We start from the raw sequence: 26,972 nt of genomic DNA, 5'->3' as shown, positions 1-26,972 counted from the left end.
TCTCTTATTATACCCTAAAGATCACTTCTCATATTGAGCATGATATGAGTACCTTTGCATTGCCCCATTAACAAACTATCAGAAAGACATTATATTCCTCTTTTGCTTTGTTTTAATTTTGCATTCGTTTCCTTAACTTCCTCCACTAATCTGACTACACCTACATGCATTTGCATCTTTATTCAGAAGTGTTCAGTGAGCAGATCTGAGCATGAGTGTGCATCAGGCTAATCCCAATAGTGAGAGCAAAAAAGCATGAGAATAGCACCGTCCACACATTCCACTAATTCTATTCAGTAGATTACCAACTCGCGATTGGAAAGGATTGGAGAAAAAGATTCAAGATGTGTGTTCAAAGACAATGGCTAGCATTCAGAGATAGGTTCTGTTTATCCCTGTTTAAATCCTCTTGCATCCTTTTTGTTCAGTTTTGGACATAGTATTTCCCTATAAATAAATCTGAGTTGTCATCTCTTCCTCTCTGTCATCTCTCTCACTTTCATCATCCCGTTCTCTTCTACCTCCATAACTCATGGTTCTATCTTTAATTTCTACTGTATATCACTCCTATCTCTCTCTCCTGTCTTGCTTTCATTGCCATCTTCTCTCTACTCTCCTTCTCTTCCATAATTCTTCAGCACCCCACCTCTATCTCTCACAAAATTTACCATGTCCACTTGCCGCTCTCTATTGCAACAAAGGCTTTATACGAGCTGAGCCATGGGGCAATAAATATCACCTACAGCATATGTCCCCCTTTTTGTGTGCAACAGAAAGTAGTTGTGTGAGAGAAAGAACAGAAGAGGGAGAGAGGATCAGAGAGAGAGAAGGATGCACATCCATTGGTGTGCATGGCCTAAATTGTATATGTAAGTACTTGCGTATGTTGTGTAAATGTAAGCATTTATGTGAGTGTAAAAGACATAAAGCCTGTGTGTGTCTGTGTGTGCACATTCATGACAAGAAACACCTCTTAATTGACACATTACAGGCACCGTGGTTAAGTGTATTTGCATGTGCCAACGTGTGAGCATGTGTGAATGTCCAATGCATTTGTAATGGATGAGTGTGTCTGTGTGAACATGAGTGCATTCATGCTAGATAAATAGGAAATATGCTTGTGTGTTGGTGAAATATGCCTGTTGAAGGCTGCAGATATACTGCCGCATAAGCACTGATGGCTGCAGGGCGAGTGAAAGGGCAGGGGAGTTGATTTTGCTCCTTTACAGAGCTGTGGACAGACTTACTGCACTGGTGGCCCTGGAGAACCACGTCCTTGATGGCCAACAAGCCCCACCGGCCAGATGTCACCACTTCAAACACAATCTGGAGGGCAGAGACGAAAGAGTTGTAAACATCAAGATAAAACTCTCGCATGCTTCCAAATGTCACCTGTAGCACACACTCAGCACACACATCTCTTTATGTCCCATGCACAGCCACTCGAATACTTTCTTACACACACAACTACAGTGTCCAGGACACACTTATACTCTATTTTTAAACATGAGGACATGAGTTTGATCTCTATTCCTTAAGCTAAATTACCAGTTTTATAAAGCCTATTTTTTGCCATTCACATTTAGCATAGGATTTAACTGAAGGGAACCAAATGTTCAAACATTTTACCAATACAATGTCATACCAATACAATGCATGAAAATGCCATAACAAAGAATTAGTAACCCTAATATATAAGATTTTTTATTTTTTTTTAATTTATAATTTTTTTTTTCACAGTCCCAAAGGCTCCATTAGCCCATTTGTTGAAAGATCTATACTATGAGCCAATCTGTATGTTCAATCCACGACAAATTAAACCATTTATGTTTCTAGAGATGACTGGAACTAGGGGGCTTAGACAGTAGCCAAGTACATCTACTTTTAAAAGCAGCTATTTGGAGGTGGGTAGGTGTTAACATCTATTAATAACTTTCGTATGCCATCATCTTTTGGATGTATTTCATTGAATCCAGTGCTGACCGGAGGAGGATGGGTTCCCCTTTCTGAGTCTAGGGTCCTCTCAAGGTTTTCTTCCTGTTAGAGGGAGTTTTTTTCTTGTCACTGTTGCCTCTGGTTTGCTCACCTGTGGCTTTGAGCACTGTTCTATTTGTTAGGCGCTTTGCGACAATTTACATTCTAAAAAAACAAACAAACACTATAAAGAGCTAAAATATGAAATTAGCAGATGATAAAGTGTACTACTGTCTTCTTGTGTTTTCAGGAGCCTGAAATCCACCATCTGTGAGATAAGATTTTGAACAGCATGTGTTACATCAGCTGTTTTGGGGTTTGAATGGGGGAGCAGCAAGCATAGAAAATCTAGCATCTGAGGTCAAGGGCCTGCTGTGAACAAGTGTAGGAGACAGACCCACACATACAGAAATGGACAGTTAAAAAAATGGCATCTTCTAATGACAGAATCAGTCACAAAACAGCAGTTTATGTGTATTTTAAAGCAATAACCTTTTAAGTGTACTTTAGACCTGGGAATTTGACTTAAAAAGTGTGAATAAGTGAAGAAATAGTGGTAGAGCTGAAGGTCATATTCTGTGTATTTTATACAGAATATCATGGGGTCTCAACTGATACCCTCTTGACACAGGCTTGACAATTTGATATTTACTTAATAAGATGTGTGCCCTCAACACCAAAGTCTGCTACCCAGCTGGCCTCAATCTCATCATGAGAACATTCTGACGTTAAATCATGGTGATGCAGGTTATAGGCCAATGTCAATTCATGCAGCACAAAATGGAGCTACCTTGGTGGTGCAGTATAATAGAAAGTTCATAAATCAAGTTGTTTACAGTCACATTGTTATTATATTTCAGGAGGCAGGTAACATACAGTAAAATACAGTGGTATTTTGGAGGAATTAGGGAGTTTTATTACATTGCTAGAATCGCTAGAATCTGTTATCCAAGTAATACTATTACTACAAGTAAGGCTGCAGTAGTTTAAAACAGTGAGCACATATTCATTAACTCTAGCTGATATTGTTCTTGATTTACTACATTTGACTACATGTTTACATCTCCAGACATATGACCAACTCCTTCCTCCCAATTCAAATCTCTAACATAAAAAAATAAATAAATTCTGCTTTTGTGACCAAAAGAGTGCACAAAGGTTGAAGCAAGTGATTAAAGCACCAGCCACCTTAAATCTGAAATTACTATTTAAGGATGTTAACTGAGATCTTGTGGGCAGACAATATCATGAGTTCTTGTCTTATCTACGTGTTGTCTTATTACTGAATGATACAAACATTATTTGTTCATGACACATATACCAGGTAGCCAGGCAGTGCCATCAGTGAATACCACTGAACGTGTGTACTTGGTCTGTAACAATTTGGTTATAATTCAACATTCACCACTATTTCAACACTGATCTCTGAATTTATGTATGCATCCTTGCGTAAGCTGTGGGTGAGTGGTGGTTTTATAGTCAGAATTAGGAGATTGCATGCATGGCTGTACAACCCTGATTTTCCCATGATGCATCATTATATTAAAAGTGCTATAAGCAAGTGAGGATTTTGGCACAGACCTATCAGTCAAGAAGTCTCATTAGAATATTAGTACTATGCCCACACAGTTCTCCTGAGAGGCCTGCTGGGTGAATTTAAATGCATTTTACCATTGTGTATTACATTCTAACTTTGCTGCAGGTTCAATTTTTCTCTTAATTTCATTCTGTTGTATTTCTGATGCCCATTTTTGACTGTTACATTGGATGCTTTTTAATTTAATGTCCTATAGATGCAAGCAATGGTGAAAATCTGCTGTTTGTCCAGTTAGCTCAGTTTAGTGCTTACTGAGGGAGGACAAAATCAGTGTGTCTAAAATGCACTGGTCCCGTGATCCCAGTCATGAATATGTTTGTCCAGCTCCCTCCCGTCAACTTTGATTCGTCGCCTGTCTTTCTCTCTCACACACACAAACATCAGCATAAACATCAGCACTCCATTCCATCATCTCTAAATATACTCTCCAGCAGGCAGGGATAATTGGGGGAAGAGTTGTGTGTAAAACCCAGGGTGTGTTCCTCCCTGAGGGGAAAACAGAAGGCCTGAAATACTTCTCAGAAACACTCCCTTAGCCAGCAGTATGAAGGCAAAAGCCCAGTTCAGAGAGCGTTTCCCAAAAGCACAGCTGCAAAGGGCGTTAGCCACTTACATAGTATGTATGTAGCCGAAGGGGTCCAGCAATGTATGTAGATAACAGCAGCTTTGGCAAACTTGCCCTCAAACCAGTATTTGAGCAGGTCCACAAAGGGCCCACGCTCGCATCAAAAATACTGCACTCTTACCTTAAGCATGCCCGGCCTCTGCTATAAACTGCGGCCATGGTGAAGCCCCATTAAAATGCAAGTGTGAAGCCTGTTCTCTCATCTACACCCTTCATCGCAGCAGGAGTCATTAGGCACAAATAGCAGAATCATTGCAGAAGGCCAGAAGGAGAAAAAAGTGCCTTCAGATAACACGCTAATTATTATCTTCCTTTTGTCTTATGAAATATTAAACATTAAATGGCTTGGGTGGCACTGACACTGTCATTATTGCCTAATTTAAAGGAAATTAAAAAGCAAATGCCTCTTCGGTGCAACTGCCAGAAGACTCAACAGCCCCTGCACGATTAAATTTTTCTTCCTCACAGAAAAAAAAAATGAGGAGGGGGGGTGACTTCTTTTTGAAAATGAGTGTGCTAGTCAAAGATAAATGCGGTTTTGATGTAGCTAACAATATTGTATGGCTAATTAGGGGCCTAGTGAAGTAATGAAAGCACGAGACTTTTCGATTTTAAAATAAGAAAGCCTGTGCTGCTCTGATTGGCAGCTGAAGGGCGACTGGTGAAGAACAGGCTTGTTTTAAAGCGCTTTAGTCAGCGCTCATGTTTAGGGTGAAAATGACGTGTCACTACCATGCAGCAGGATACTGCACCAGCCAGCTCCACAAAGGAAGCTTTTATTTATTCATCGTTTTTATTCATTTATTTCCCCACCCCCTGCACACAGAAAACGACAGCAAACGCTTGTGAAATCTTATGCTTAAGAGGAGGAAGGCAATGATGAAAGTGACTGGATAAAAAAACATAATAAAATGCCTGAGGTTATATCATAATTATAAGCTTATCATTACATTCAAAATACACAGAGCATTCAATTAAAAAGTTTTAGGAGGTGACCTGACAGCCATAATTAGAACTACATTTTATACCAAGAGAGAAAAATAAAAATAAAATACAAATAAAATCAACCCCACAATTACAGAATAATTCTCAAGTACCAGGTGGTTTCATTTTGACAATCACTTAGGCTACCATGCAATTAAATGCACCTGCAATTAGCACCATTTTGCTAATTAGATGTGATTTTGCAGATTGCTCTATTTTTTATTCCAGTGTGAAGGAATAATACAAAAAAATTATTATCGCTGCTTTGCACATGAAATTCATTTCAAAGTCAGACATTTGGTCCATGGGGAGCTTCAGATGACAGCAGATGCCAGAACGTTCTCCAAGCCTCCAGAGAGTCAGAAAACTTTATTTAAGTTGTTAATGAAGAGCTGGGCATGTGATTGAGAAACACTCCTCAGCTTTAAAAGTAGGGGGAGACTGCTAGGGCACCTCAGAAGTGTCACGATAATCAACCATAACGTCTAGAGCAACTCAACGGTGGCTGCTAAACGAGTGCGAGGAGAACCCTTCAGTGCTGTTAAGTGATAGGAAAGGCTGCTGTGAGTAAGCTCCTTCTGGGCATATGAAAAATCAACGTGGCTCCCATTCAACAGTGGAAAATTAGTTAGATCAATTAAATATTACTGTGGTCTGGACAAAGGTTGATTTGTTTAATCTAACAAAGAGGTTGGTGCTCACCCTGTACTCAAAAAAGAAGAGGAAGGCAGAAAATTCATTTATTATCCCAGTAAAACCATATAATTTTGAATTCATTGATTGCATTTATATTCATTAAATTTAGTTACTTTAGTTGAGGGGATATGAAGTATAGCTCAGCTCGCTTTATCATATTATTCATTCTCAATTCTCAAAACAAATAGCACAATTTTCAGTCAGGAGGTTACATGTACACATACTACATAATGTTGCTCCCAGAAATGTTTTATTGAGTGAAAGAATTTCAATTCCTGACAGGATTACTGCAGGATGACTAGCACTTTTACTTAATAATACATTTTGGGGATCTGAGCAGTAAACGACTGGATCAGAGGTTGTTTTGTAAAATACATAAAAAAAACTTTCAAATTTTACAGATTCACACTGACTTTCTCTGGTCAGTCTACATTATGCTTGAAATCAAGCTCTGATTGTAAAAAAGATGTAAAGTGTTGTATGAGAACATTTGTTAAAGATACTGTTAAAGTCAGGGCCTTTGTATTACATGGCCATGATAACGAAAATAGGATATCTTGCTTCAAACGTCTATTATTTGTTTTATGATGTTTAATGACTTTATTATTAAAATCAATTAATGTCAATAATGGAAAACAATCAGTCAATCAATTTCAATTCAATCAATTCATTTAAAACATATATTTGGTCTGTGGGGACATTTTGGGGGATGTCTGTCTGCTTTGTGCCTGGTGTCTGCAAATCTTTTTACCACACACTCTACACTTACACTTACACAACATTTAAAATAAGTAATGATGTATTCTATCATTTACATCCTGCATTTCACACCCTCCACATTCCATTATCGTTCATCATAATATAAATTAAATATATCAACGCATATTTGACAATTTGTGAAAGAGATGAAAAGCCACCCTTTAAATTCAATAAACACTGTCAGTCTGTCCATGTTCTCAAATAAATGCTGGGGAAACACAAAAGTATGCTAAACAATACAACAATGCATTCACTGTAATATAACTGCAATATCACAATACTGTTTGTTTTGTGATACTTATTATTGTGCATGATTGTTGACTGTGACATGATTTTGATATTCTGTACCATCAAAATTAAAAAAGCAGAATTTATAAATATAATCATAAACAAGATAAGATATAAGTATACAGTATAAATGTCCTTTTTGTTTGTTTTTGTTTGAAGGGGAATGCTTCTTTTTATGTTATTGTTATATGAATAATTTACAATATACAAAAAGAAGAAAAAAAATATTTTTGAAAATATAACTTCTTTACTTTCTTTATTAAATCTTTTGTAAACAAGATTGTTTCCTAGAGATGACCAGCAAAATGTCCACACCTTTCCTAACTCCATAAGGACACGCATACACACACACACATTCGTCCCTCTGATTCTGCCACATCATAACCTCTTCATGTCCCCACAACGAGATTCAGCCACTCGCTGAGACCTCATTTTGCAGTGTGAGGTCAAGGCTCCTCTCTCCACCAATTAGCATGGATCCGAATCTCAAGTGGAACAGGCCGGGCACTAATAACCAGGCATGTGTGAAATCACCCTGCTCTGACTCCGGTTCCTCTGCCTGGGCTCAGTGAGGTGAAAATGAGCATCCAGGGAAAAAAATAATAATGATTCGGTTAGGTGCTCCTGGAGGGCTGACATTATATTTTTAGGAGATCTCACCCTAGCTGAAGAGGAAGGTGGCTGGTTGCTACAAACAACAAGACATGGAGGTAGGATTAGGACTGCCATCGGGACAATCTATTGATTAAACATCATAGATAGATTGCAATTACTGTGTGATCTTCCTTTTGTATATTGTTTTATATACTGTTATTGAATGAAAATCATGGGCCCTATTTTGACCAATCAAGCACTGACACAAGCACAAGTGCATCATCTAAGGCAGGAAAATGTAATAAACATACCTACACAAAGTGCAAGTGCATTTTTGGTGTGTTTATGTATATGGAATTAGCTGAGCATAGCGCTGCGCACAGACAAAACCAAGATGCCAAGACTGACTGATGTTTTACTCTTATTTTGCCAATAGGACAGGATTCATCATCTTTAAAAAGGATGTGAAAAAGGTTCATTATCAGTAAACAGATAAAAGATTATCGATTAAGAAAAAAATAAAAGAATATATAAAAATAATGAGTACAAAATGATATAAAAAATGATAAAATTAATGTTTATAAATGTATACATTTGTTGACTTTAGCTTTACTATGACATACCCCTAATGTTTTGTATATGTATATAAATATCTGTAACCCATTTACTTAAATATTTAATTTTATAGTTGTTTTCATGTAAGATTATGGTGTGTGTTTCTGTGTGTGTGTGCGCCAGTCACACCAGTACCAATGTCCTACCTGATAGAAGTTCGGCCAGTATATGCTGATGGCCAGCTCCACTTGTCCCCAGGTTGGTGAGGGGGGTCCTGAAATGTTCCACACTGGCATCCCCAAGGGGCTGTTATTCTCCTTCACATATACGTTCAAGTGCCCAGGGCTGGCCCCCTCTCTGCCTGACACAAAATACTGAAAAATGACACAGTGTGTGTCATTCTCTTTCAGCTGAGGAGTGAGAAGCAGTGCCTTCTGGCCAGCAAAACGGCCAGATGTATTCACCATCATGAAGGCCGAACCTGGAGAGACAGAGAAAGACAGAAATAAAAAAATAATGAATATACAGACCACAAGCGACAGATTTCAATATAAATGTCTTGAAAAGGTTTTTTCCTCAAATTGAAAATAAAACCGATTAAGGAACTGACTTAAGGAACGGAAAGGCCATAAGCTGCTGTCCTCGTATCAGTGCATGCAGCCCTACTGTAAAAACTACCAAAAAGAGGGACACAAGAGGCAAGAGCATTTTATTGCAATAAACAATGTGAAGATCAGTAAGTAAATCTCATCAGTGAACATCAAGCCATGAGCCTACAATAACTCAAAAGTAAATAGACCTTCTCCTGGTACTGGGAATTTGTTAGCAAAAACAAGAATTGTAACCAAAGAGCCAGTAAAAGTGTGAAGTCTGCCAACTTGGCAACCAGATGCCAAGAATTTAATCTCGAATTCTGAGAGAGCAACAAGACCATGCTGTGGGTATATATTTTGGTTGCAGTTTCAAGTTTCATGAGATCATGCCACACAGGAGGTCTGAGAGATGATGAAACTGCTAGAAGATATGCTGCTGCTGAAAGGACTTCAGTGATTGTCACTTGTGCACAGCACACGGTGCACACAGCAAAATGTGTCCTCTGCATTTAACCTATAACCCTGAGTGAGCAGTGGGCAGCCATGACAGGGGCCCGGGGAGCAGTGTGTGGGGACGGTGCTTTGCTCAGTGGCACCTCAGTGGCACCTTGGCGGATCGGGATTCGAACCAGCAACCTTCTGATTCCTTAACCACTAGGCCACCACTGCCACATTAAGAGCTGCCAGCTTTGCCAGCTGGACCTGTATCTTCACCATTTTGTGTGTTTCTGATCTGTGCTTGTGTTGTGTTTGCAGGATTCTTGGCCCACCTGTTCCTGCTGAATAAAATGGGCCTCAGTTTCCTCTTTCAGGGCTGCGCTTGCCGTGCCATCCACCCCACCCCCCTCCCTAACATTTCCCAATCACCTTAGGTCTCCCCTGTGCTCCCCCTAGGAGGCGACGCAACTTGTTGTGTCTGTCTGCTTGTCGGTATTTGTTTTTCTCTTTTTTTTCTCATTTTGTTTGTCGTTATTCATTATAATTAGTTTCGTATTTATTTCTTCTTCATATATTATTTATTGTTTTTTGTTAATAAAATTTCTCAATTTTCTCTTAGTAGGTTTTTGTCTTTTCTTTTCTTTTGCTATGGGCCGTACCCCTAGACTGGCTCGTAACAACCTTGAAAAGCAGCACAGTTCTTGGGTGGTATTTTAAAAGTGCAATACAAATATTGAAGGGGCACGTCCACTTCCACATGTGAAATGAAGTAACTGTCATTGCAAAAAACTTCAGCACAGCACATGGTAACACAACAAAATGTGTCCTCTGCTTTTAACCATCACCCTTAGTGTGCAGTGGGCAGCCATGACAGGCGCCCGGGGAGCAGTGTGGGGGGACGGTGCTTTGCTTTTTAGTCTGCATTGATAATCATCTGATCCTGTTGTAATAAATTGAGACAGTAGACGTTTCTTCCAGAAATGTAAACGGATTAATAAAATGCTGCCATCCTTTTTTACCATGCAGTATGTGATGCATTCTGAGTTTCTGAAGTATTATCTGATGCTATAAAGGTTAATCCAATAGCCCCATCATCTGCCAATAGGAGCAAGGTTATATTGGCAGCACATTCAGGCAAATGGCTTCAGCCTATTCATCATGAGCCATATCATCACTCGAGAAAACTGTCTATTTCCTCTTCCTGCCTTTCACAGGATGACTCACATCCCTGTTGAAAGGCAGGTAAGTTTTTGTGTTTGACTTCAAAGCTGCGTTCTAATCTGTGTTCCTCCATCAAAGCAGAACAGGTAGAACAAGGTGACATTAGTCTTTAGGCTCTAAACACACACATGCAGATAAAAACAGACACAGAGGAGATAGAGAGATGAAACTTCACCACAGAATGAATTTCACACAGATCACATAGTGATCACATACCCTGTTCTTCTTGTCCTTGGTCACCAATAACATGCACCACAGTAGTCATATTTACCAAAGAAAGTGTTGGTTAGTGACATGGTTAATGGGTAAACTACAGTTCACAGTAGTATACTGGTTGTTTAATTGGTTGTTAATTTTGCATAGTGGTTGGAAGAGTTGAATTGCTTTTTGTACATTTACATTTACAGCATTTATCAGACTTATGCAGAGTGACTTAAAATCAGTAGTTACAGGAACAGTCCCCCCTGGAGCAACTTAGGGTTAAGTGTCTTGCTCAGGGACACAAGTGTGTGTGTTACCCCTAGGCTACTACCACCCTATCTTACAGAAGAAGAAAGATGACAAAGTGAAAGAAGAACAACTTCTAGTGTCCCCTGACACATCAACACTAACTGTGTTCTTATCCATGTGTAAAATTCAATGGTAATTCAATGGTCATGAAGTTTTCTTATTTGTTTAGATCAGGGTTCAAGCTTGTTGTGTGAGATATGAGTGCTATCCCAAGAGATCTATTCCAATCTAATACTCATAGAATCAGATGTTCCTAAATAATTTTTTGCTTTCATTTAGTATTGTGTGCTTAATAGGTAGTTTGTTTGACAATGGCCTGGAGAGTGGTGCAGTAATGAGTATCTGCAGGCAACATGGTGAAGCATGGTGAAGGTTCTTTGCAAGTTTGGGGCTGTATTTCTGGTAATGGAGTTGGAGATTTGGTCAGGATAAATTATGTTATGATGAATACAGGCAGATACTTATCCATGCAATACCATCAGATAGGCGGATGACTGACCTCAAATTTATACAGAAGCAGGACAACAAACCCAAACATACAGCTAATGTAATTCAGAACGATCTTCAGCATAAAGAACAAATACACATAAAAGTGATGGAATGGCCCCCCTCCAGAGCCCCAATCTCAACATCATTGAGTCTGTCTGGGATTACATGAAGATACAGAAAGATTTAAGGAAACCTACTGGACCTGAAGATGTTTGGAACACCCTACCAACTACGTGCAAAAACATTGTGCAATCGTAACTAGAAGAATGCATTCTGTTTTTTTAAGCAAAGAGTAGTCACAGCAGATAGTGACTTCATTTAGTTTGCATTTTTCCTCCCTGCCTAAAACCTTTGCACTGAATACACAGGCTACAACAGAAATATGGCGACATCTGAAGACTGTTTCACTTTTTTAAAATAAACTTGATTTGATTTGCATACCTTTTTATTGTAGTCACTCTTACTGAACTACTGTAATGGCTTTAGTTGGCCAAATTAGTGTACATTTATCCTGAGTGATTGTAGCTTGCTTAATGATATTTGTGCATTAAAAGTAGCTTCCTCAACACAACTTGCATATTGTTTTACATCATACTGAGGAGTTAATTGAGATATAAATATCAAATGAAAGCTCTCACAGGATATTAATAAATTCTTAATAATTTAATGGTTATCTAACAAAGACTAAATGACTTAACACTGAACACCCTGAAGCAGCTGCGGATCCCACCGAGGTCCTTGTACCCCTGACAGGAGTTCCCGGTGCACTGATTGTACGCCCCTCAGATTCCCCACACCTGTAGTCCTCACTATATAAGATTTCCTGTATCAGTATTCCAGGTTCTGGTAATATACCAAAACCACTAGGAGCGAAGGAAATCTACATTTTTTGTTGTCTTCTTCTCTAGCTTATGTTTCGGTCATGTTCAGAATAGTGGCACCCTAGGTTTTGTTTCCGAGTCTTGGTTTTGTTGTTCAGGTGGTGTGTGTGAGGAGAGGCCCGATGTATGTAATGACCTTCCTATTCCAGATCCCCCATTCCCAAAGCCTGTTTGTTTGTCCTAGTATGTGAAATAAAATGTTTTTTGGAACTAATCTGCACCTGGGTCCTCCCCTTTCTCTGTGTCATGAAAATATGATCACTATGTAGCCTGACTATAATCCATGTATTTAAAAAATATGCATTTAATAAATGGAATATAGTAAATCAAAATTTAGTATTTTTTTTGTTGTTGCTCTCCTCTCCTGTTGGCAAAATGTCATTTGTGCCCATATGGTTCTCACGGCTAGGTTATATTTTAACTTTACGATGAGCAAGAAAAAGTTATTTCTGCAAATAATCCTCCAAATTCAAACCTGAAACAGGAGGAACTCAGAAGTCAGATTGTGATCCAACTAGCACACCCAGTCTGGCTATTAAAACAAATCAAACCAACAGAACAAATATTGTAAATGTTTGGCAGTTTTCCCCATCAACCCAAAGCAATTCAGCAGGTACTGCATAAAAAATGGCAACACCAAATCTCCTGTTTGTATGCTACACCTTTATTGCACACTGGTCGGTGTGCTGTGTGTGTGAGTGTGTGTGTGTGTGTGTGTGTGTGTGTGTGTGTGTGTGTGAGAGAGAGAGAGAGAGAGAGCACTGGACCATCACTAATCACCGTGTGCCGAGCCGCTCAGTCGGAGCACAAAGACAAACAAGGTAGCGTCAGCTGCTGGCACTCTCTGTGTGATCCACTCACTCACTTATTATTCACACGCGCACTCCGACTCGGCTTCACAGCCGTACGCATCTCTGAGCTCACTGCACCAGTAATTAAGAGAAGGCGAGAGACAGGGAGACATAGAAACGAGAAGTGGGCCAGAAACATAGAGACAGCGAGCGACACATTGTAGAAGATCTAGAATTATCCTGGCGATACATGAAAATATAACTCTATTATTATTATTGTTTGTTTGACTGCAATTAATCCAACTTCAAAGTGATGCTTTTGGACGGAAAAAGTTTCTGCTCCATAAGGCGAATGCACATTCTTCCAAAAGATGTTGTCTACCTTGGTGTGTTGGAGACATTATATGGGTTCATGTAACTGGAGGGAACATGAGGTAATAATGCACAATAAAAATAAATGTTTCAATCAACTCACTTTATAGATGCTATGACAAAAGATATTTATAACAATAATGAAAGAGACATTTAGTTTATTGAAACACTGAGAATAAACCATAGTATGTTACATCAATGAGATTAATGAGCCTATCGTCACCTTCATGATTGCTCTGTACATTTTTGTTAGAATCAAAAGCAGCTTTATGAGATGCTATTTAACATTAGTGACAAAAGCCACAACAAGTAGCTTTGTTTACTGTTTTTGTTTACTGCATAAATGGCCCTATACTGTGCAAACTCAAGATCAGAGAAATATGTGCATTCATCCATATTTCCATATATATTACATGAATCATCCATAACAAGCAGAGGAGAAACCATCTGGTCAAAGCCTTTCGGCTTCCTTTTATTTACAGCTAAATGGCTGTGTGATTTATATAAATGACAAAGATGATGGAAGACTTGTTTCTCAATAAATGCTTTTTTTTCCTTTTTTTTTCTGAGCATGTCTGTGTTTGTGAACTAAATGTTCCCTATCCTGCTACCATACACACTGACAAAATTAGCACCTCTTTTGACCTTCATGATAGCTTTGTTCACCATTGTCATCATCAAAAGCCGCTTCCTGAGATGCTCATTAACATTAATGAATGATAAGAAAGCGTTCAACATAAATCTTCAGTAATTTTGGAAAAACACCCCTGTTAACTTAAAGATGGTCGGTAGAAGCCAAGAGTGTGAAATGCAGCCATAGCAGCAAAACCCTGCAACATACTTGATAATTCCTCAATACCCTTTTCAATAAGGCAATTTTCCCCAAAATATCAAAACCAGGTATAGTTGCATACACAAATTGCAGAAGCCAAAACAGACATAATTGAACGTCATTTAATATAAATGCCTGGTTTTGAGTTTATATGAAATGTAAAAAAAAATGGTGCTTGCTGCCTTGTTTGATAAGTGGTATGTAGGCACAAAATAATGGCATTACATTATTAATGTGTCCTTAATTCGTGTATTAATTTATTTATCATGAAATATGGACTTCTTAGCAAATCATTGCATGTACTGCTATGCCAAATACAAGCTTCATATTAATGCCCTTATACTTTTTGTGTTTGTGTTACGGGACAGTTTCATGTACCTACATTGTCCACGTACAGTTGTGTTCAGTGATTGTGTGTATGTGCATGAATGTGCGTGCATTGTTTGTGTCTGTGCCTGTTTGTGGTGATCTTTGGGTGTGCACACAGGATGTGTGCTGCATGTTTCCTACTCCTTATTCTCCAGCAATTAAATACAGAAATGTCTTCCTCTTCCTCTCTCTCCAAAGTGGAAAGCTGTCAGAGCCTCTCCACAAAAGAACCAGGAATGTTCAGCCCCCACGGCAGGTATTCAGCCCACTCGGGGTTATTATTATTCCAATCTGGGCCACCTTCACCTTCCATTACTAAGACGAGCAAACGCACAGGAGAGGCTCGTAAATTTCTTATAACTAATAAATTAACAATAATAAAGATGTACCGGACGCAGTTTATTCGACGTGACGTTGCTCCTGCGGGCATGCTCTGAAAGGCAGGAGGGGAAAAACAATGTGAATAGGGGGCAAAGAGCTCTACGTGTCAAGCATGTATTATTAAAAGGCCTGCTGCTGAAATCAGTGAGTCGCACTGTAACAATGAGGGAACAAAGTGCCACAAGAACCCCCCATTATCAAATACTTATCTGCTAGAAAAGCAGACGGGTTCTAATCAGGCTTACAGGAGTACAACAACTCATCAAACCTGGAGCCACTGTGCTGGGCCAATAGAGAGATCTGCATATTTACACAGGTTAAAAATTAAAAATGACTTTGCACTCTGCTCACTGTGATGTTTTTACCAGACTGGTAACTGATGCAACAACCTTGTTGATAAGCAAGTCTCTTTCGCTCAGTGTTATTTAGAGCCATAATTTCATTTGCAGGCTCTGGGGTTGTCATGTGGACACAATGCCAACAGCATCCTTTGTAATCTGATCAAAGCGAATGGTTGGTAAGAGGCGAGCCTGCGTTATATCATCCCACAGTCAAAAGGGCAGTGCAATGCTTCAAGCAAATAGCTGGACAGGGGGTTAATGACAGGCGTGTTTGCTTGATGGAAGTGGTTAGGAACATTTATCCCTCCATCAACCCGTTACAAAATACCCACAAGGACCATAGACTTTCCCCTGCAGCATAAAAGCTGCGCTACAGTTGCACATACTAACAAGGGTAAAATCTTGCCCTCAACTATACATTGATTTATGTGGAATTACCAGCTTATTCCCGCCATCTCATGAGCAGTCCTTACAATAATGCAAAATTCACAAAGCATTCAGTTAACCTGTGATGATCAGTGCTAGTTTCCATGTGCAATTCCAGATACCATTTAGCCTGAAATTGAACTGATGTTGCATTGTGCAGACAAAATTGGCTCTGGAAAGGAGGGCATGAGTTCAAAGCCATGTCATTCACTGTCTTTAGGAGAATTAGAGCTACTTAAAAGGCACAAGCCCAACAAATCAATGGAATAACAGGAGAGCCTGGTGATCAAACGCTCCTTCACTCTACTCCTAAATACTGTTTTACAAGATGTAGACGTTTAAAGAAGCCTTTTCAGGCTGAGCTCAATATAATCAGTATCACAGTTATAATCACAATACACATAGATAGTAGTAGTTAGATTCTGTATTGTATATAAGTAAATCTACATTGAAGCAAATTGTTACACTTATCTTCATAATAAAAGATTTGGTCCAAGCCCAGGTCCAGCCTTATTCAGCAATTAGGAGTCACATATATAGTATATAGTATAGAGTATTGTGAAATTGTAATAATATTGATATTTCTTGTTCTTATCTACAAACCAATCAACTCATCTCCTCCACACTTCTCCATCTCCAGCCCTCCGCTAAGACATGTCACCTTCTCTTACTTAGTACCCGGAGGTCTCTACCCAATGGTGTCCTGTTTATTCAGTTCCACATGTCTGTAGAAAAAGGCGAGATTCACGCAACATTCTTCTTCTGACATTCATAGTGAAACGCCTTGACAATCACAAACTGTTTAATCCATATGTCAGATTTCATACAATCTAAAAAAATATTAATTAAAAAATATTCTTTTATAATATTTCCAGAAATCAGATCACATCACAGGGCAGTTAGAAAGTGAAGTGAAAGTGAAGTGATTGTGATACACAGCACAGAACACGGTGACACAACTAAATGTGTCCTCTGCATTTAACCATCACCCTTGGTGAGCAGTGGGAAGCCGTGACAGGTACAGGCAGTGTGGGGACAATTATTGAGAGTGTACCAGTTCAGGTACCAGTATATAAAGAATGGTATCATTCTAGTATCAGTATCAAAATATTTTGTACGTTACCCAGCCTTTCTTTACTGTAGTTTTACATATATGTGGTTCTACATCTGGAAAGTATTGACAGCGCATCACTTCTTCCACATTTTGATATGTTGCAGCCATATTCCAAAATGGATTAAATAATTTTTTCCCTCAGAATTCTACACAAAAAATTCCATATTGACAACATGAAATATGTTTCCTTTGATTTTGGCAAATGTATTAAAAATAAAAAAACTGAGAAATCTCGAAGTTCCATGAAGTTCAAAATTGAGCTCAATTTCCCCTGATTATCCTTGAGATGTTTCTGCAGCTTAACTGGTCCACCAGTCCACCAGTAGAAAATACTTTTGATTGGACATGATTTGGAAAGGCACACACCTGTCTAGGGCTGTAAGATATATATACAAAAATCTAATCGAAATGGCAATTTGAATAAACACAATTTTAAACGGACAGTCAAACGTGATTTTGCAACCCCAGACTGAGCTCCATTGGCTAATATCAGGGATGATGCGGTAATGTGCAGACGCATCCAGAGACTGGAGCGTTGGTGGCTGCAGGTGGAAGGGAGGCAGCTGCAGCAACACTGCGGTTGGGAGAACGGAACCTGGCGAATGCAGATGCTCTGTCTGTCTAAGGGGCCGTGCAGCAGAGTAAACAAAGTTCAAGATTTACCTTTCCTCTCAAAAATCAGCGAGTGGTAAGATGCTGATAATATCAGCTTCCTGCATTCCCACTTTGTGTGTGTGTGTGTGTGTGTGTGTGTATTTAGAAGGGGCAGAAAAAACACTGCTTCCTTTTGTCCCAGGTTAAAGCCATGCCCACTTAAATGCAAGCAAGGATGCTTTCTCTCTAATCGTGGTATGCTAGTTACAGTGCAGTTCATATTTCAATGTAAGGAACAATGTGAAACAATGCGGATCAGTCTTTAATACACTTTTTTTGTCAAATAAATCGCTATTTGATTTCTTTATTTACAGCTGACAGTTCATGTCAGAGCACTACCCAAACATGAAGTCAAAGGAATTGTCTGTAGACCTCTGAGACAGGATTGTCTCGAGGGACAAATCTGGAGAATATTACAGAAAAATGTCTGCTGCTTTGAAGGTCCCAATGAATGGAAGATGTTCAAAACCACAAGGATTCTTCCTAGAGCTTGCTGGCCACCTAAACTGAGCTATCAGGGGAGTCAGGGAGTCAGCCAAGAACCTGATAGTCAAATTCTTCCCAAATTCTCCCACACCACCCCTCTCCTACGCTCCCTCCACTGGCTCCCAGTAGCTGCACGCATCAGGTTCAAAATACTGATGCTGGCCTACAAAGCCAAACATGGAGCAGCACCATCCTACCTCACAGCCCTTATTACACCTCGCACTGCATCTCGTTTACTCCGAGCCTCCAGTACTGCTCGCCTGGTCCCTCCATCTCTGAAGGTAAAAGGAAAACATTCATCTAGACGCTTCTCCGTCTTGGCCCCTCGGTGGTGGAATGAACTTCCCCTCGATGTCAGAACAGCTCAGTCACTGAGCACCTTCAAACGACAGCTCAAGACCTTCCTCTTTAAAGAATATTTAGATTAAATTGTAATTTTCTTGTTGTCGAACTTTGTGTACAGAATCTACAACAGAGTGAATAAAATAGATGTATTCATAGTTGGGGTCCTAGTGAACCGGAATTGATCTCTTCATCGATGGTAACTTGAAAGCACGTTGTAAGTCGCTCTGGATAAGGGCGTCTGCCAAATGCCGTAAATGTAAATGTAAATGTAAATGTAGTCACTCTGTCAGAGCTCCAGAGGTCCTCTGTGGACAGAGAAGAACCTTCTAGAAGGACAACCATCTCTGCAGCAATCCATCAATCAGGCATGTATGGTAGAGGAAACCAGTCACCGCTCATGACCAGATACCATCCCTACAGTGAAGCATGGTGGTGGCAGCAACATGCTGTGGGGATGTTTGGAGACTTGTCAAAAAGGGAAAAATGACTGCCGCAATGTTCGTAGACATCCTGGAAGAAAACCTGCTCCAGAGCACTCTTGAACTCAGACTTGGGTGACAGTTCATCTTTCGGCAGGACAACAAACCTAAGCACACAGCCAAGATATCAAAGGAGTGGCTTCAGGACAACTTAGAGCCGAGCCTTGAATACTATGGAACCTCTCTAGAGAGATCTTAAAATGGCTGCACCGACGCTTCCCATCCATCCTGATGGAGCTTAAAGAATAATGGGCAAAACCTGCCAAGGATAGGTGTGCCAAGCTTGTGGCATAATATTCTAAAAGATTTAAGGCTGTAATTGCTGCCAAAGGTGCATCAACAATGTACTGAGCAAAGTCTGTGCATACTTATGTGAATACTTTCCGGATGCACTGTAAATACATGTGTTTATATGTTGTAGAGTTGTATCATTTTGTGATTACATTGTACATACGGTCATTTAGAGAGGTGCCAGATGTTTTCCTATAGACCTGCAGACATCTGAAACAATGAATGTGCAAAATGTAATTTTCCCCAAAATCTTATGAAAAGATTAAACATATGTTGTGGAGGTGGTATGTGAAAAATGAAAGAAGAACCTTAGTCATTATGAATAATAATAATGAAGGAAAACAAAAGACAAAAATAATTCATAGTCGCCTCTATAGTCTTCATCTGTCTTTGTCAGCAGGGCATGCTGAGATGAATCAGCTCATTAAAGGAGGATGGTGGCTGGCGATTCCTCTCACCTGCTTCTCCAGGCATTCATTAGGAGCAGAGCGAAAGGTCAACCATAAAAACTCACACACTACAACTTCAGAAAGCAAGTGCGCCTTTTCACCGCAGAAAAAAATGCACTGTAGGTGTCCAAAGTCTACTGTACTAATTACACATTTTAACATTGCCTGCAAAACTTTTTATATTTGAGTCTAAACACATTTTTAATGATACACTGTATATGCAACTAGATCTGAAAGTGTGAGAACAATGTGGCATTTCACAGTTGCAAAAGTCCACTTTCTGTCGTCTTGTTCTACTTGCTCTCCTCAAATTGAAAGAGAGACCTCTGTAACTTACAAAGTCCTCCATGGTACACCTGCACATACTGTTCCCTATGGCGGAAGGAAAAATAACCCTTGACTTAAAACAGAGGATTTGCTGCTAATCTGGCATCAGTGTCAGAGAGGCCAGTGGGAGTGAAGCGTTCAATCAGTGGCTGATTACTGATGACTGCAAATGGGTGGTGAGAGGACTTTCAAGTCAATTAAACACCTTCATCTCCTTGTCCTCCATCGTTACCGCATTCCATCTGTCTGTCTGTCTGTCTTTCCATTCACACTTTCCTTCTTACATTTACCCCTATCTTACAGCACTAACAATGTAATTAATTTCTACAGTAAAGAGACTGAAGCACAGCCTCCTTACATTAATGAAGACAAATGAATTTGCTCAGCTAGTATATGTTAAACAATGAGGCCGCTGTGAGCCCGAATAATCTGTTTAAATGAGAGAAGTCATTTGAAATTCAGACATACACTACTGTGGCTTTGCAGGTACTAAAGATATTTTTCACAAGCTGCAGCATTTGTCATTAGGCTCCCTATGTAATTGCTAAGAAAAGTGCTAAGATTGCCAGAGGTCTTAAACAACACGCCGCACATATCCAAGCTGGAATCAATGAATTGAGTTGTGGTCTTGCGTGTCTGGACCATGCACATCTAGAAATGTGATTAGCTGACATTAAATGGCTAAATCCCCCTGCCATCTGTAAATGGGCGTGGGGAGTCACAGGCAGGGTGATAGAAACTCCTCTGAATCCCTGTTTTACCAAGAACTGATTAAAAAAAAGATGACTGCAGGATGAAAATGGTGGGATCGAGACCTAATGCTCCTTGGATGCAGGAGGAATCATTTCAGGGAGACCAGGAATCAAATGGTTGACCAACTGCTGACAGACAGCCGGACAAATACTTTATGTTACAGGTTTCCGTTTTTTGCCATTTCGAGGGGTGGAGAGAGGTGTAGAATTTGCAATAATGACTGTTGCTCATTATTTCTCTCCCATTCATAGGTCCCGAACCCTGAGAAAATCATTATGTGCCGGAAATCTGAATGAAGGGGCAGCTCTTTCAAACCTAAACCCTCCGGCTCCCATTTGCTAATAAAACCCAAAGAGGTCAGAGCTGAAGGGGGGCCGAGTCGCGCAGCAGCGAGCCGCTTGCAAATGTCAGAGAAGACAAGGCTGTTCGCACCGCCAGCCACCAATCAAATGCGCTGGCAGGGGTGAAAATGGTGAGTGAGAGGTGCTGTGGTCTCTACCCAATTTCCAGAAGTTTCTATGAGACCATTTTTGAAATCCAAGACAAATTAATATTTAATAAAAAAAGCAAGGGTGCGGGAGGAAAAGCGAAGCGCAAAAGAGAGTGAAAGCAAGTGAGGGAGTGAAGATAATGACTGATCTGTTTTTGACTTGTGGGTTGTTACTGCTCTTGATCTTTTAAAAAGCCTCCTGGCACATTTTGCAAAGGAAAAAAAACGCTCATATTTGTAAAATGAATCGTGAAAGAATGCACAAGAATTTTGCACGAATATGGGGGGTATGGGGGGGGTAAAGTGTTGGGTAACGTTATCTTTTGTGCCCTAAGGGAATTGGCCAGAGAACAGTTAAATTTCAACGTTTCATGATATCATTAGACTGTTCGCTACACTCCTACACTGCCTACACTGCCTAATCTATGCACGGCTAAATTGCATTAAGGTGCTGTGAATTAATAAATTATCTGAGTTCCCACAGATCACAGTCTAACATGAGGCTGTTTCATTTGGAAATTCCACAAAACGTGGCATGCTGGGAAACAGACGGTTGCCCTGGCAAATGCATCACAGGGTAGAAACAGGACAAGTTCATAATTGGCCACAATAAACTGTACTTTGATCACATCAACGGTGTCCGTGTGTGTGTGTTCGTCATTGCCTCGGATGTACAACACACATGAGATTCACACATAAGTCTGCCAACACAATTAGCTAATATTAATGTCTTCTTTTTATGCTCGCTATCATGAAATTTCATAATCTCATATTTTTGTGCTTTGCACATCTAATACAATGGAGTGGACACAGTTATCTCTTAATGACAGTGATTGAAACCTCTACCTCTATATAGCCAAAAGCCATGAAGCGTAGCATCAAAGCATTCTATTTTGAGATTTATTTTAATTACATTTATTTCCAATTGTCCTCATGGCAGTAAACATTGGCATGAGATGCACTCAAAGGAGAGTGGCCTATAGAAGTTAGGGGGCATTCGTGGAAATGACATCAACGACATTCACCAACCACAATGCTTGGTGCAAACAGGAAGTCGTGTCAGCTTCAGAGTATCACGTGACTGCGCGAAAAAAAAAAGACTGTGCTTGTTTTTAGATCCAATCCTTGAACAACTGGAATGCTTCACATTTTCAAGCCATGGTGGTAAGTGGAGTTCCTTTTTTAAATAAATAAATAACTAAAATAAAGAGGTAGGGTGGGAAATTCTCTGGGTTGACACAGCATGAGAAAGGGGAGGTAACCTTTCCCCTTTTGACGACACAAGGGGAGGCATTCCAGATCCAACCATCTGAGCTGCTGCTCTCTGAAAGTTGAAGCAGAATGGCCAAAGCACTCTTTATAAAAATCACTATTTCTAGCCACCGCAGGACCATAGACAGTTTAGGGGAACTAGTATTAATTTTAAATAATCTCACAAAGTGAAATTTTCTTAATATGGCACATTTAAAGAAAGGAGATAAGAAAGAGATCTACTCAGACATCTGGACAACAATCGGATACCACTGCTCACCTTGTCATATATTAATGTGAGAGGTAAAAATCTGTATGCAAAAAACAGGGGCAGTGGTGGCGTAGCGGGTAAGGAAACAGACCCGTAATCTGAAGGCTGCCATTTCAGTTTGCGAACCACCAGGGTGCCACTGAGGCGCCACTGAGCAAGGTAACAACCCAAGGGTGAACACAATTCGTTGTGTGCACCATGTGCTGTGCTGTGTTTCACTTCACTTTCACAACTAGTTCATTGACGTCAAAACCATACACTGTAAAAAAGGCAATTTGCAAAAAGTTCGTTAAATTAGTGAACAAAGAAGAGTAAATTTGGGAAGTCAATTTAGACAAATTTTATTCATTCAACAAAACCAGATAAAATGGTTATGAGACAAAAGGTCTGTTAGCCACCATCTAGTTTCTTTTATTTATTTACTGCTTTTGCAACTCATTGTACATGTTGTCTCACTATGTCATTCATGAAATCATGCCACATCAGCGTTCACCTTAGATGTAGTTATGTACTGCTAACCTTTGCTGTTACAAATAAAGTGATATAGTTGTTGTAGAACATTAACAATAACGCTGCAATCAGCATACTTACCCTGGAATTACTAGTCCAACTCAGTAAATTTAACACAATCAATTGAGTTAAATTAAGATTTTAAGTAAATGTCAATGCCATTTTAATTGTGAGAACTCAACATCAATGTTTTTACATCTTAAAATGTAACTTTACTCAAGACCTGGAGTGAAATAAGTTATCTTATTGTTTTTAGTTGGCACAATATTTTTTTACCCTGTACAGTTCACAGTTTATCATCAAAGTCTTAATCCATTAGTAACAATACAAACTAGGGCTTTTAAAATGCATTTATTTAATTATATGGATAATTTGCTCAAAGGTGAAGAGCCCCAACAATCCACTATGTGTATTATGCAGTTTTTGTTTGTAAGCTGATATTCATTGTCACAACTGAAATGTTCATGACCTTTTTTTTACTGTTAATGGCCTCTGCACTCATAGTGGCTCATCCATATATTTTATTATATAAAGACATCCTTCAAAAAATTAATAGTCCTGAACTATCCTCAACTCAGAAAAGTACTGAAAGATTTAGCATGAATAAAATAAACCCACACACCCCATATTTAGAGACAACCATCGCAGCAAAACAATAAGCCATTGAGCTGCAGCCAAGATTGATACAGTGTTTAGCATAATAGAGAAAGGAGGGAAAAAAACTAATTAATCTCCATTAGATGACTTCCGTTCCGCTGTTTCCCGGCCCATTATTCCACCACAACGGTTCTCTGGGGACATGTCACCAGAAAGTTCTACGACAGCCTGAGACGAAGCAGCTGGGCTGCCTATAAAATATGCCGAAACACTCTGTTAGCAAAAAAGCAGCTTTATAAACTCTAAAAAAGGAACTGAATCTTGTTGAAAGTGTATTAAAAGTGACTGTACCCAACAGTAAAATGGTGAGATGAACCCATTTGTACTGCAATTTTCACATCACTCAGTTAGTATTTGTAAAGACACTAGATGTTTAAGGTGTTTGGATCATTTAAAATGAGGAAATTGAGTTCCTTATCAGTTTAAATGGCTTTATTATCTGAATACTAAGAAGTGATGAACATGAACATCCTTTTTCCTGAAATTGAAAGTTGAGTTTTGTTCACAGAGATTATATTTGATCTCTGTGGTCTATTGGGTATAAAGCTGAATCAGTAATAGGGTGGTAGTAGCCTAGTGGTTAACTAACTCGCCTATGAACCAGAAGACCCAGGTTCAAATCCCACTTACTACCATTGTGTCCCTGAGCAAGACACTTAACCCTAAGTTGCTCCAGGGGGACTGTCCCTGTAACTACTGATATTAAGTCGCTCTGGATAAGGGCATCTGCTAAATGCTCTAAATGTTAATGTAAAGCAAGAATCCAACAGGTTAATGCAAATCCAAAATAGCATTGTACACAGTCAGATGCCATATTGCATCATATGTGTTTAATTTTTCATTGGTATTAATGAATTGTCAATTTTATTTCATGTGGTCAATTTTGCAGGCTCCAACTCAGAAAGCTAGGTAATATTACACATTTTCCATCGCTGCTAGTCTATCCATTTTGGGTCTTAACCTTATCCTATCATGATAATTTTAACATAAAATTATGATCCCCAATTGGTAATATCTGTAAATTGACTCAGACTCATTAAGTTGTGATCATTTTTGTCATAACTTTAAATAAAGTTGCAAGGATATGCAGACTTGACTAAAACACTCTTGACTTAGACTTGACTTAAAACCTGTTAACCTGTAACATAAGTTATATTTTGTGGACATCCTTGCCAGTCATCAATTTTTATATGATTTTTTTAAAAACCTTTGTATATTAAATAAAAATCCCAATCTCTGCAATACTGGTGACATCTTCAAAATGAGTAATATAAAATCGATTAATTGTACAATCTTAGCTGCAACATGTTTTAGTGACTTGCTGTTTCTCATGCCTGTTAAAATAAATGCCTTTCCATTCTGCTGATGGTAAGTGTATGCTGAATGTCTGTAAATTTGATGATATTTAAAGAGCATGTTTCATTTTTCTACATACCTTCTACACCCTTCAGAGCCCAGAGGTCTAGCAGCTGACATCTATTAAATGCTACAACAACTGTCTGCCATCACACAACTGTGGCATCTATAAATAAGTATTGCACGGCCATTCCCCACACTCTAAGCCACAGCAGCTTTGGTCCCTGTGATGCGATCTTTTTTCCCCTCTTGTGGTGTTTCCAGTCACCAGCATATGCCACATAAATGCTGGGTTTCTGCTCAACAGTGGGTCTACTGATGCATTTTTTTTATTTATTGTTTATATTTAGTGTGAGGGCCCTGGGCGGGTACGAGCTGCTTGTCTTTTTAAGAGGGAGGTTGTGGTTGGGCATGTGTGTGTGTGTGTGTGTGTGTGTGTTTGTGCGTGTCCACAGCTGCAGGCCACTGGAGGTCACGGAAGAGAGAGGCAGACCAGATGCTGTATTTACGACCATGTCTCGCTCTGTCTTTCCTTCTCTCACGGCCATGTCTGTGCATGGTGAGCAGGCACTGTTGAGCCTCACAAATGTGGCCAGGGTATGCAGGCGCCTCCATGCAGGACAAAAACACACACTTGGGGACTCCCCAACGGGGCCTGAGGAGCCAGAAACAGTCGTCACCGGTTTCTTCAAACCTTCAGTGGCTTCCTCGGTGCTTTTACTTGTGGCTCTTTTACCTCACCTTCATAATTCTCTTTTAGACTTTTTCTGTTTAATCAAACTGCAACAAAAATGTAGTCTCTAAGAAAACAACAACCCCTCTTAATCATACTTACTGATTTCTTAACACTGAAAGATGAACGGAAGTGCTAAATCTGTATTGATATCCTCAGCTGTAGTAATACAGTAAGTTATTAAAAATAATTAAAATAGAAAGGTGACAAAGGTTGTCCTGTTTGCATGAAAGGAAAATGCAAGACGGTACAACATGATCTGTCAGGAGCAGCATCTGTGTAAGGGCCTTAATGAGCGCTGGGGCCTTGCGGCAGTCTGAAGCACACATTAAGGTTCACTTTCAGATCAATGACAGTGATAGTGCTACTTATGTGGAAGTTGAAGCCTGGGCGTTTAATGAAGAAAGGCGATTGATTTGCAGTGTGAAAATGTGACCTGAAGCAGCTCAGATCTGGCAGCCAAGGAGGCTCCTCCCAGATGCTTTACATTCTCCTCGCTGCCATAGAAACAGTCATTAGGTCTAAACATCTCCAAAATGTAGATCATCAGCTGAAACAGAGTTTCACAGCGATGTCTGATACTCTTTCAACAGATTAGAACAACTGCTGCACTCTCATTCAGCTCATGCTCTTCTTCAGAGCGCCTTGCAGTCACAAATTACAGGGACAGTCCTTCTGGAGCAACACAACTTTAATTGTTCAGCACAGGGGCACCTTCACATGTTTCCTTAATAAAAAGGAAAAATACATCAAAGACCCTGTTTTCTTGACTAAGATGCATTGCTGATGAGGTAAAAGATATTTCATTGTAAAGCTGTGAGATACTTTATATATTTTTCATTAATGATACACAATGGTAATAAAATGTTAAACTCGACATTCAAAATACAAAATTGTTAAAGTAATGATCCCTATCATTGGCTGAATCAGTTGAGGGACATGTGATCTTATGCAGTGTGACTGTGTTCATGCACGCATTTTGACATTTTGAAATCAGACCACATTAAAATATATCTGAAAATAGTGACCTGTGTGTGCATGTGTTCATGATTTTCAGATATCACGTGACCTAAGAAGCGATGCCCTAGGA

The 26,972-nt window shown here is 39.5% G+C and overlaps 1 protein-coding gene across 12 annotated transcripts in view; it reads right to left on the bottom strand.

Moving 5' to 3' along the window:
* The window catches only part of LOC114788011 (receptor-type tyrosine-protein phosphatase mu), a 166,949-nt gene that overhangs the window by 96,531 nt on the left and 43,446 nt on the right, over positions 1-26,972 (bottom strand). For all 12 annotated transcript variants that reach the window (XM_028976076.1, XM_028976079.1, XM_028976080.1 and 9 more), the window contains 2 exons: positions 8,279-8,553; positions 1,248-1,326 (listed from right to left, as the gene is read on the bottom strand). In XM_028976076.1, coding sequence (XP_028831909.1) covers positions 1,248-1,326; positions 8,279-8,553 — 354 coding nt within the window. The remainder of the gene's footprint in view (positions 1-1,247; positions 1,327-8,278; positions 8,554-26,972) is intronic.

The sequence above is a fragment of the Denticeps clupeoides genome, chromosome 4, assembly GCF_900700375.1.
Source record: "Denticeps clupeoides chromosome 4, fDenClu1.1, whole genome shotgun sequence".
Classification (NCBI taxonomy): Eukaryota; Metazoa; Chordata; class Actinopteri; order Clupeiformes; family Denticipitidae; genus Denticeps; species Denticeps clupeoides.
Note: the sequence above shows the minus strand (reverse complement) of the source record. Positions and strands in the feature narration are given on the sequence as shown.